At 37.7% G+C, this 12,258-nt stretch overlaps 2 protein-coding genes across 4 annotated transcripts in view; both read right to left on the bottom strand.

The window, feature by feature from the left end:
* Positions 1-12,258, bottom strand: part of LOC124643061 (E3 ubiquitin-protein ligase CBL) — an 85,107-nt gene that overhangs the window by 10,316 nt on the left and 62,533 nt on the right. The window contains exons 4-10 of one of the 3 annotated variants that reach the window (XM_047181901.1): positions 11,500-11,625; positions 10,717-10,832; positions 10,230-10,336; positions 9,642-9,751; positions 9,219-9,295; positions 8,799-8,890; positions 6,589-7,455 (exon numbers count right to left, since the gene is read on the bottom strand). In XM_047181901.1, the coding sequence (XP_047037857.1) occupies positions 7,426-7,455; positions 8,799-8,890; positions 9,219-9,295; positions 9,642-9,751; positions 10,230-10,336; positions 10,717-10,832; positions 11,500-11,625 (658 nt within the window). In that variant the 3' untranslated portion in view covers positions 6,589-7,425. Of the gene's footprint in view, positions 1-6,588; positions 7,456-8,798; positions 8,891-9,218; positions 9,296-9,641; positions 9,752-10,229; positions 10,337-10,716; positions 10,851-11,499; positions 11,626-12,258 lie in introns of those variants that run through there. The other 2 variants (XM_047181899.1, XM_047181900.1) reach the window with 2 other exon arrangements.
* Positions 2,940-4,614, bottom strand: LOC124643062. Its single transcript, XM_047181903.1, has one exon. It carries the CDS (start codon positions 4,234-4,236, stop codon positions 3,118-3,120), a length of 1,119 nt encoding a protein of 372 aa, XP_047037859.1. The 5' UTR covers positions 4,237-4,614; the 3' UTR covers positions 2,940-3,117.

Below are 12,258 nucleotides of genomic sequence, written 5' to 3'. Positions count from 1 at the left end.
ACAGCGTGTGGCTGCAAACTTGAAACAACCTCGGAATGCTATGGTACGATGCATTGGTACCACCAGAGGGCATACCACGGACCGGAGACCATGATCTGAACGGATGGGTTTCCAGGTCAACTTGCTATATAGGTATTCTGGTTTTTTTGAATCAATAACTCCAAAAAGCAAATTGGCCAAGTGCAGCCTCCTCCTGGCTGCCATCTTTAATATATCCAGATTATTTATGTACGGAGTCACGTGGCTTCTTCGAGGAATGTTTGTGCAGAACCGAACACAGGCATTTTGAATACGCTGTATAACGTGTTCTGTCCTAGATAGAAGGCATGGTCCATACACTATATCACAATAGTTTAGCCTAGATAGAATAAGACTGTCAACGAGTTGTTTGCGCAATGGGATGGACAGGTACTTTCGTATTCCATACAGAACCTTCAGTCTATAAAAACAGTTACGCAGAACATTATTGATATGGGCCTCAAACCTTAATTCGGGATCCATAGTTAAACCCAGATTGCATACTAGCTCAACTCTCTCAATGCTCTCGCCCATGACTGTCAACGCAGGATTAGTGGTCAAGATTGTACGCACTTGGTTCCTAGAACCCAGAACTATAAACTTCGATTTAAGGGGGTTAAGTACCAGAGAGTTCACTTCAGACCATTCAACCACTCTCTGCAAATCTTCGTTGATTTTCTGCACAGCCACAGATGTTTCATCAGCCTTGAAAGAGATGTACAATTGTATATCATCGGCGTACATATGGTAATTACAGTGAATGAATGACTTTGTGATATCTGCACTGTACAGTATGTACAACAGGGGCCCCAAAATCGAGCCTTGAGGAACGCCCCTCGACACGCGGAGGGGGGCGGATGACACCCTTGACCCATCTTCTGTGTGCAATTCCACTAACTGAGATCGATCGGAGAGGTAGCTTCTAAACCACTCAACTGCATCAGGGTCAAAGCCGTAGAAAGCCAATTTGGACAACAATAGAGTGGTGTTGATTGCGTCAAAAGCGCGGGAAAAATCTAGCAATGCCAGGATTGTACCCTCCCCCCTATCGCGCGCTTCAAGAATATTCCCTACAACATCAGCCAAAGCCGTTGCAGTACCCCTACCCTGTCTAAACCCTGATTGCAGATCTGGAAGAATTTTATTTACCTCCAGAAAATTTACTACTTGGGAGTAGACTACCCGTTCTAGAATCTTGGAGAGGCAAGGCAGAATACTGATAGGTCTCAAGTCCTTTGTACTGACTGGATTATTATTTTTGGATATAGGTCGGACGATAGCGCATCGCCATAGTTCAGGGAATGTACTCGTGGTAATAGAGCAGTTAATTATATCAGTAATGGCTTGCAAGGCATTAGGCAAAGCAAGGGATATCATATCAAGGCTGATACAGTCGATACCTTGTGCATTAGATCCCAGGCTCTTAATTATCTTAAGAACAGCCTCGGCGTTGGTCGTTGTAAGACTGAATGTGGCATCACCAAAGCTATGTGTCTCAAAGTAGGACTGCTGTGACACATTTAGATGACAGTTGCCCGGCACATCCAGGAACGCAGCATTAATTTCATCAGGGTTGTTGAAATGTCCTGGTAGTAATCTTTGCGTGTGATCTGGCAGCACATCAGACTTTAGGTTGCGCCATAACAGTTTAGGGTCCTTAATATGGTCATTGATGCTCTTTGTGAAATATGATTTCTTCTCGCTAGCCAGGGCCGTAATAGCTTGATGCTTGAGTTGAAGATAATATTGCTTATGTCCTGGTAACTTAGTTTTGCGAAACCGTGCCCTTGCCTCATCTCTCATCTTCGATATTAGCCTAACATTATCAGTTATCCACGGAGTGGGACGGGTTTTAAAGGTCATGCTTTTGAGAGGAGCATGGAGATCAAAAAGCTGATTCAAAAAGAAGTTAAATGTTTGCACCATATCATTAACATTACTCATGTCACCAACCGATGACCATGGTATATTCCCCAAATCCATTATGAAGTAGTCCTCCAGTATGTTTTTGAGCGGACGAAATACAACCGACCTGGGTTTGAACGTAGGCTTTTTAAAAATTGTCTCGCATGTGATAAACGAGTGATGGCCAAGCTCACTAATATGATTCACAATGACGTTACGAGTAGGAGCATCTGTGCAGACAACATCAATTAGCGAACTACTGTCTCCCACATAGTGTGTGGGTGTTTGCACTAGCTGTTGAATATTCAAGTGATTGAGAAACTCCGTAAGTTCTTTCGTTTTTGTGCTATCAACATCTAACATATTAACGTTAAAGTCTCCCAACAGAATCAGATGATCATAAGGTGCCAACCCACTAATGCTGTCAGTCAAGGCGTCCAGAAAAGTATGTAACTCTAGCCATGGTGGACGATAAGCAGTGCCAATAAGTAGTTTTTTTTTATTGACATTGAGGTTCAGCCAGAGCTGTTCCACATTGCTGTGCTCAGGATGAGGTCTGATGCGCGCAGTGATTCCATTTTTAAGGTAAAATGCGACCCCTCCGCCTCGCCCACCACGGACAGTCGTGGGACGCGGTATGTGTTTAAGTCTATACCCAGGCACACTAGGCGCGCGGCCATCCTCACCCTTGCGCAACCAAGTTTCGTTGATAGCCATTATATCCACGGAATAGTTGCCCATGGCTATCAGAAATTGATCTTGATTAGTCCCCAGTGAACCTGCGTTTAACAAACCAAACTTGATGTATTTAGCTGGAGTCATTTGCATTTGTTATGTACTGTAAATTTAATTATGTATATAGATTTTGTTTGTACTGTATATAGTTTTTTGTGTATAATGTATATAGCTATTGTATAAAATATATATAGTTTTTGTAGATATTGTTTGTGTATATAGCTTTGATATATAATGTGTATAGCTTCTATATATAATGTATATAATAATAATTTTTGTGAAATGTTAGTGTAAGATTTAACGTGTTTATATAATATAGTTATATAGATTTGAAACAATTTTGACTCACCATATAAGCAAAATATGATAACCCCCTGATAGAAAAGAGTGTGACGCATATTCCCCCACTCATGAATGCTAGACACACACAATGACAAAAATAATAAAAACAGACAGTAATCAAGTTGTTTCATTGACAGATCCAATAATCGCAGCAATGTCCTCGTCGGTGCGGATTCTTTGGGTGGAGTCACCCGGGCCCTTCCTAGCCAGTATGCGACCTCGCTTCGTCCAAACAAACCTCCAGCTGAAGAGGCTAGCAGCGTCTCGCGCCTTCCGAAACAACCGGCGATTAGTTTTAGTGAGGCGCTCGTTAAGGAAGAAACGCTGCGGCGGGCCAGACATGTCCAGGTCAGCAGTCGTCGCGCCCCGGCGCACGCGCGCACTCGCCAGCAGCTGGTCGCGCACATCGCGCCGCGCCAGGCGTACCACTATGGCGCGCGGCCGCGGCACCGCCGGACCGGCAGAGCTTGTGGCGTTGAGCTGCCTACCGCCCACCCGCTCCGCACTGACGATGTCTCGTTCCTCCAGCGTGACCCCCAACTTGAGGCCTATTACCTTGGCAATGTGAACCGGGTTGTCAGCTGTGCTCTCGGGAATATTTGAGATTTCGATGTCATTACTGAGAAGGTCTTGATCCCTGTCGTTCAGTTCCCTCCTTAATTCTTCCACAATCCCCTCCACGGATGAATGTGTGGAAGGGGAGGTCTCCCGCCGCTGTTCCAGTGCATTAATTCTGGCCTCCAGGCCGTCAATACGGGTATTGCAGCTCTGCATGGATAATTTAAGATCCATCATCTCCTCCAGCATCTTGCTGCGGAACTCCAGAAGGTCAGCACGCATCGCCCTCAACTCCTCCACTAGAGTCAAGTCGGAGCCAGCTTGCGGCGCAGGAGGAACAGACGATAGACTCGCAGATTGTTGCCCGACGGTCTCAGGTAAAGGGCTGGAACAACTAACAGTCCTGGTGTTGGGTGAACTCGGCACCACGCTTGTATGTTCTACAGGGCTGGTGCTAGAACAGGGAGGGCTTTCCGCAAGACCTCTGACTGGAGTATCCGCCCTATTGTCCCTTAACAGGTTCTTCTTACACTCTGGGCAGCGCCAGCCTGCAGGGACAACGCCTTTTGCTACAACTCCTACGCACCCTCTGTGGTACGCCATTTTGCATTTACCACATTTAGCGCCCTCTGCCGGTACCATAAAGCGACCGCAACCGTGGCAATTGACACCAGGCATGATGGTAGGCAAATAGGTAACTTGCGTCTGAGGTGATTCGCCGTTCACACGCTAGATGGCGCTGTTAACTCGATGTCGATCGTTGACAGATAACGAGAATATCAGCCCTCTGTCTATGCCGTCGGTCTGTCAAATCGAGAGAGACGAGAATATCCGACACTTATTAAAAATAGAGGGTAGAACTCAATTACGCAAAGTCACTGTAAGTATTGTTTTGTATAGTTTAGAACCTTAAGCACTGTTTTTATTAACCACTTTAATATATGTCACTGTATGTTTCACTGTGTTCACTATAAATAAAGTCACTGAGCCGAAACAAGTGTTTATTATTTTTTAAGAATTAAAAGTATGGACACAGATCTACACCGATAGACGTCACAACTGTCAGTTCATGTACTGCTTTTCCCTCTACGTTTAGCAACATTGGAAGGATGTGCCCACAACCTTTTAAAGGTTCCGTTCCTGTTGTCAACTGCTGCTGTATTTCTATGCTCTTTGGTGAAAAAAGTGTTCCCTGTTACACTACGCAACAGATGTGAACGTACCTTTGAGTAAGTTAGGCCCATTTAAACCGTCAAATTATATATATATTTTTTATAGATGTTTCTCTTAAAACAACTATTTAATATATACTGTGAGAAGAGCGAGCGAATGAAATGAAACCTTTTTTTTATATAGAGCTGGCCACTGTCCGTTTTTATTGTTAATTAAATAAGTAAGTAAATTGTCTTTTTTACTCTTTTGGGGTTTACTTTACATTTTAACCGGGTGCCAGAGTTTAACTTGAGAGTGGTTGCCTATAGATATGACTACCTCAGCCCCCTATTGATAAGACTGGTACGATACCCCTTGAAAAACTACCCACAAAACTACACTTGAAACAGGCCATATTTTAAATGCATGCAATGATTCTATGAGTGAAATGTAAAACCAAAAAATATGCATGCACAAACTTGCATTTGCATGATACATTCAGTATTATGTAGGCATGTGAAAACAGAACCAAAAACATACAAACAGGCAAAAAAACAAAAACACAAAGCACATATCACCAAGCGTATATTTTCAACATAAAAAAATACACTTACAAATAAATAAATCATTGTATCGTCATAATACTACGTAAAATAATAATAATTAAATTATTGCTTAATGTCAAATAATACGAGCTAAGCGTAAACAAAACGAATTGTCCCAAAATATTTTAATTAAAGGACTCATTAAAAATACAACAAGAAAAAAAATCATTTGAAAAGAGAAAAATGGGACATTTAAGTCCATTATAAGTACAGAACCTTAAACTTCGTACAGAAACCATTTTTTTACGTAATTCATATGCTCTCTGACCTAAAAAGCATTTCATATTTAAATCATTAAACAAACAAACAATTTTCTTAGAACTTAACTACATTTAAAACGGCCAAAAGGCCGTTAGAACTTTATATACAAATCATTTCGATTTTAATTTAACTAAAACAACAAAGTCACGAATATAGATCATAAATTAATTAAGACTATTGCATCTTGTGCTCTATTTACGAAAAGCATAAAAACAAAAAACATGACAAAATAATGTAAGTGACTTAAATTATAAAAATAAATAATAATTTGTCTGTTATTGGCTGCAAAAGTGATGTAACTTTGTAATCAATAGAAAAAGGTATTTTTTTATCACTCTTTAAGTTTTTTAAAGCAGATTGAAACTTAGTTATTTTTAAGCATGCACATTATATCACTCTTGCATTTAAGCATGCCAATAATAATTCATTATGACTGCATCCACATACGATAAGTGACTTTTAAGCGTCATTTTAATATGAAAAACGTATAAATTAAAAGGTTACAAATTTTCCCTACCTATGGACCGAGCACCATAAGTCTATATACGACTTTGTGCGAAATTTGTCTGCGCTTATATCCCCAATAATATTAAAACCCCTTTATTTTTTCCCTTAATAACACTGGATATATATTTTTTTCGACGCAAAAAGTCACTTAATATTGGACAAACACAATCATGACTAAGTTGTAACATGATTTCTATAGTTATAGTTCGGCCATTCAGAGAATGCGTTCCTGACACGTCGCGATTGAACTGACGACGTAACTACATTCATTGATTATTGATATAATAATGTATTTTTGCTGGTTGTTTACCGTTTTAACAATTGAGGAGCATTAAAACAACATTATTATATCAATAATCAATGAATGTAGTTACGTCGTCAGTTCAATCGCGACGTGTCAGGAACGCATTCTCTGAATGGCCGAACTATACTTAAAATAATATACATACAAAGAAACTATGTTACAACCACAAGCAAGGATGGAGTTGTGATGGTAGAAAATTAAGCGCAGGTGACTTCTCCCACATTTTAAAAAGCTCTTTTGTCTACTATTTTAACAATTTAGAACAACATTATCTTTTATTTATGGGTATATTTATTATAATTTTACGCTTGAGCAATCAATAAGTTCAGGTAGAAAAACATCTTGCAATTATTTAAATTCGTGCCATTCAAAGAATAAAGGAGGGGAACGTTTTGTTAAAAAACTTAATTTCTTTATGTATATTCACACGCAAATCATTATATAACGTATAATCATTATGTTTCCCACCATCACAACTTACCCAAAGACAAACACAAATAACTGAAGAGATAGTACACCCAAATGATAACATTCACATAACATCATGCTTCACGAACTAAAGCTTACGACACATAGTGGATGGGTCTAAATGGTCGTAAAGAGCTATGACAAATAAGCGTAACATTCAAATATATTGGTCGTATTAAGGTACTTTTTTTATTCATTTGATGATGAGGGGCATGAAAAAATGGTGCAAAAGAAGCGTTCAAATAATACGATAAAACGAAATTTAAAGAATCTGAATAATAGGAAATTCAAAAAGCCGTACTATATTTTTGATTGCCCATATTACAGGTATGTTGCAACAGATAGTGGCACTGTCACCAGTCAAGGGATTTTGAGTCATATTTTATTTCAGACTTTTTACGATGCAAAACTTTTTTTAAAGCATTTAATACGCTAAAACTTTTAAACGATCACTATGCCAATATTACACGGTTCAATTATCAACCCATAAAGACCCGACATCCACAGTTCATACACAAAAAACAATACAAAATGCCAAGGGAATGTATTCCGTAGGGGTCCGCATACAAGCTAAGCGAGCGGAGATTTCCGCCGCGGCCTCTGCAAACAAATATACATATTATGTTCTTATGTGTACGCATGCATGGGATAGTGAATATTTGTGACTTCAAAATGAGCAACTATGAGAAATTAACTGTGTCAGATATCGATGCGGAATAATATTTTTATTTGGGAATCGATTACTATTCGCAAATATTTATAATTGAGTGTGTTAAGCAAAAAAACAAAAAATCAATACAAACTAGATATATTCTATAGCTCTAAAATAAGACTGTATTCTAATGGTACTGAAGCACAACTCATTATACTTTAAATTTTAATTATTTTTTAAACGAAAAAAATCACAAATAATCACCGAACCTTTTCAAAAAAAATGAATTAAAAATAAAATAAACATTAAAACAATAATCAAGGATAGTCCCAAATACATCAATTTGAGTCCTATTTTCTATAATATAAAATCAAAATTAAAACCATCAGCGAGTTTATCATGTATGGGACATTCCTTGTTTTTTGTTTTTATTATTTAAAAAAATAAATAAACGTATAAATACAAGCTGTAACGACACAAACATGCCAGTCGGCCAAACACAATGCAAACCATGCTACATTTATATGTATAGAAAACATGATGATGTGATACAAATATAGAAAAATTCACTACTAACTTCTTTGTTTTCTGAAGACGAATTCAATCACTAATAATTTTCGAGTAATAAAATTGCGCGATTCAAAATTAAGTTTTTTTTTTGGCCTTATCGATATTATTGGAAAGAAGTGCCTTGACTCGGCTTTCAACAACAGTCGGTTTTCACATACATCAACTTGGAATCGGATCGAAACTGTATAGACCTTGTCCTGAGTGAAACCATTCTTAGGTTTTCGAGTTAATACGGTGACAATCCTTTCGAGCCCCTTTCGAAAAAATCAGACCCCTTTTTTAGCTTTGTGTGGCAAGATATCAGTTTTTTTTTTAATTATTTTAGTGCAAAGGTCGTGGTATTCCCCATTCTCGTAGTAAGCTAAAATAATATTTATTATCATATTTTTCCGGCGTGATGATTAAAGTCTAGATTTGGATTGCAGTTGCAAAATAATGATGATATCGAAAACGCATATCCTATTGGCTATTCGTTATCGATAAAATCCATCGATCAGATTATAATGCAATACCCACTTTTATCGTTTCTTGCGATTTCTTATCAAATTGATTAACCCAATTAATAAAATATCTTTCTAATGATAATAATTATTTTGTAAACAAAAGGATTTGTCAAAAAAATTGCCTGATATCGATATCTTGAAAAACACGTCCAATTTGGCCAGTATTTTTTTAATTTTATTTTAGAGGTAAAATTAATAGAAAATAACAGGATTTTTACCTCTGCATCGTCAATATCGTCGGTAAGTCCGTTGAATGTGGCGTTCCTAGACGCCCAGCCGTTCGAGTTGCCGGATATCGATGTTTCTACACCTGGAAACCAACGTCCCTATATTTAAAAAAGCAAGAGATCTTTAATAACTGTGGAATAAAACATATTCAGGTATATGTTATCTTGCACAATTTATTTTATCATAGTTGTTGCATACAAAATCATAGTATATGGTAAAGAAAAAAGGGGCTCCAAATAAAATAAAATCACCGGTAAATAATTACAGGATTATGATCAACAAATATCTACATATTTTGATAATTCGTATACATTTTTATTTTTGCAAAAACAAATATTTGTTGATAGTGATGTACCTATACAAAAATATAGATATCGATAAAAGATTATATCGAAAGAAAGCACACTTACTGGATCCGTTACACCCGGATGATCCGGATGAACCGGACGAATTTGATGACACCTGTTTAACTGCAGTCTTTGTGTTCCTGAAATCATTATTTAATTGTTAATTTATTTTAATAATACTTTTCTAAAAACAGTCTCAGTCTCAATATTTACCTACACAGATTTTGTTACTTGATAAAACATTTCATTAGTAACAAAGCAAAACTACATGTTCCTAAACAATCCAATTCTGATGAACATTTGGTGATACAATCCCATCGATGATTCCGATTTGAAAAATTCTTTCACTGTTCAGAAGTTACATTTCCCTTGGTGACATATATAGACTGTTTTATTTTATCCGCGTGCGGGAAGAATTCCCCCCAAATCGCAGGTGCGAGCAACATCAAGAATAAAAAAAAAATGTAATACACAAAATGTACGTACTTATCTTGTGTAGTATTAGGCGGCCTGGGCGGCACGAAGGCGTCGACGACGACCTGCTCGGTGCCCTTGATCTCCGCGCGGCAGAAGGGGCAGCCCTGACCCTCCGAGTCCTGACCACACACACACTTCTGTTTACAATATTTCTATAGCTTTCTCTCTATTAGGATGTACATCTTATTGAATATTATAAGATATTGTGGCCTAGTGAGTATAGAACCAACCTCTAGATTATGAGGTTGTGGGTTCGATTCCAGGTCAAGCAAGTACCAATGAAACTTTTCTATATCTTGGACACCAATGACTTCGGATGGCACCTTAAACTATAAGTCTCAGCTGTCAGTGAACATCTTCGGTAGTCGTTACGGGTAATCAGAGTAAGTCTAACACCAGTCTAATCAAGAGGTATTAGGTTGCCCGGGTAACTGGGTTGAGGAGGTCAGATAGGCAGTCGCTCCTTGTAAAACACTGGTACTCAGCTGCATGTGGTTAGACCAGAAGTCAATCCCAACATTGTAACATACTTGGATAATATATATTTTTTGGAACTATGAAAAGGCTAAGCACATAATGCAAGGATGTTAGACTCACAATTTGCCAGGCTGTAAGACACGGCGTACATAGTAGATGTCCGCAGGGCTCTATCCTGATGTCCTTGTCGTTTTCCGCGCAAATCTTACATAATTGAAACGTGCTACCTGGAATATTAAGTAAATTGTGCATTAGTAAAATAAATTAAAAATCTTATAACCGTGCTTGGAACTCTGTTAAAAAGGTAGTTTCTGGTAAATGAAGTGTGTAAGTGGTAAATAAGTCTACTGTCTTATGTAATTGCAATGATAAATATTTGTACTTTGAATAATTCATCGTAACTAAAAATAGTGTATCTTGAAATACTCAAGCGTTATTCAACTTTAACTTTTACACAAAAGTTTGTATTTCTTTTCTTTCAATTAAGAAGAGCGGACCATTCTAAACTGATCTTTATTTTTAAAATAGACTATACCTATGTTGTTATTGTATTTAAAAGAAGTAAAATTAAAACTAAGTAATTTTTTAAAAAATATTTCCAACTCACCCATTTCACAATACAACTCATACTGCTCCTGAGTGACCGTGATATGATCTTCGGCCGGCGATATGATGGCACTGCTGAGGTCCGGGTTCACATCGCGACCGTCAGGGTACAGGTAGCTGAAAGCGTGGTACCGGCTTTGCTTATTGATTCGTACTATTCTATTATTTGCAGCGATGTGATGAATTTTTGATAGTCTGACAATCAAGTCATATAAAATTAAAATTCTATAGAGAAATATGGCCGCGTTCAAAAACTCGAGGGTATAAAAAATTGTTGCATACAAACTGTTGTCAAAGACACATACAAATAAAGAAACACATAGGAAGTGGTGAAGGGTGGGCGTTTTGAAGGCTGTCTTTTATTTTGACGTTCGAAAAGTGCTGATTTATCAGCCTAATTTTAAATAAACGTTTTGGAGTTTGAGTTTGAGACATTTCTTGAGAAAGTCAATTTATCACCACTCAATGAAAAAGATATCAAAATATGCAGTATGGAACATGAGTCAGTTATTTACGGAAGATTTTAGTTTGTTTGAAAATTCTAATCTCAGAAGCTAATAGTCCGATTTGAAAAAATCTTTCAGATATAGAAAGCACATTTATTGACAAAGACATTGGCTACTTTTTATACGGGTGTGCAGAGTATTTCCCTCGTTACGCGGGTAAAACCACTGGCAAAGACCAGTTCTACTACAATCAGTTACTTTTAAATTGTTGCTATTGCTTTGGGTATATCATGTACTAATAGCATGTAAATAAATAAATAAATAATCATAACACTTACAATCCCTCTCTGTAGCCGTCTAACAGCGCTTGCACTAGGCTTTTGTTCTGCGGTATCGTCTGCAAGATTTCACCGTCGACCGTCACGTAGCCTATCGCCCATTGGCCTAGCCGAGTACACGATAACCTGGAAACAGAACATTGGTGAATAAGAATTGGAACATTTTTTGAAAATATTTATTACAAAACAGATTTCATTCAAAACAATTCCAAAAACTGTTTCTAGTACTTCTATTATTGGAAAAATATGTTGGTATAACTTCATATGTCCCAAACGTCATCATCATCTTCCGAGCCTTTTTTCAACTATGTTGGGGTCGGGTTCCCAAATGTGTCCCAAACGTATAACGTTTTTTTTTTATAACCTGAGTACTCCCGACGTGACATTGCGACTCCAATTTTTAATTTTTGTCGCTATTGGCGTTGGGTATTTTATGTAACTTCCATTTTTGACTTTTTATAAATAATCTTCATTTAAACGGTAATATAATTCACTAATGATAAACTGCAATATCAAATTGGTTCACACCAAAGTTCACACCAGAGCGGCTGGGAGTTTTGCTCAAAGGTGTATTAATACAAAATTAAACCACATTGACGGTCACATAACATTATCCATTGAAATGAGAGTAAAGGTCAAACCGACTCAGGCACACAAATTGCCAGTGCATTTTCATATTTCGAGGCAGAGCAAACAAATTTAGACTCTAAGCTTATGCAAATAAGTTCTAAAATTCTATGAATAGAGTGAGGGATTTAG

The sequence above is a fragment of the Helicoverpa zea genome, chromosome 26, assembly GCF_022581195.2.
Source record: "Helicoverpa zea isolate HzStark_Cry1AcR chromosome 26, ilHelZeax1.1, whole genome shotgun sequence".
Taxonomy (NCBI): Eukaryota; Metazoa; Arthropoda; class Insecta; order Lepidoptera; family Noctuidae; genus Helicoverpa; species Helicoverpa zea.
This window is presented reverse-complemented; position numbering and strand designations above follow the sequence as displayed.

Excerpts from the sequence above, each read along its gene's own strand:
- LOC124643062 (XM_047181903.1), bottom strand. The coding sequence starts at position 4,236 with ATGCCTGGTGTCAATTGCCACGGTTGCGGTCGCTTTATGGTACCGGCA.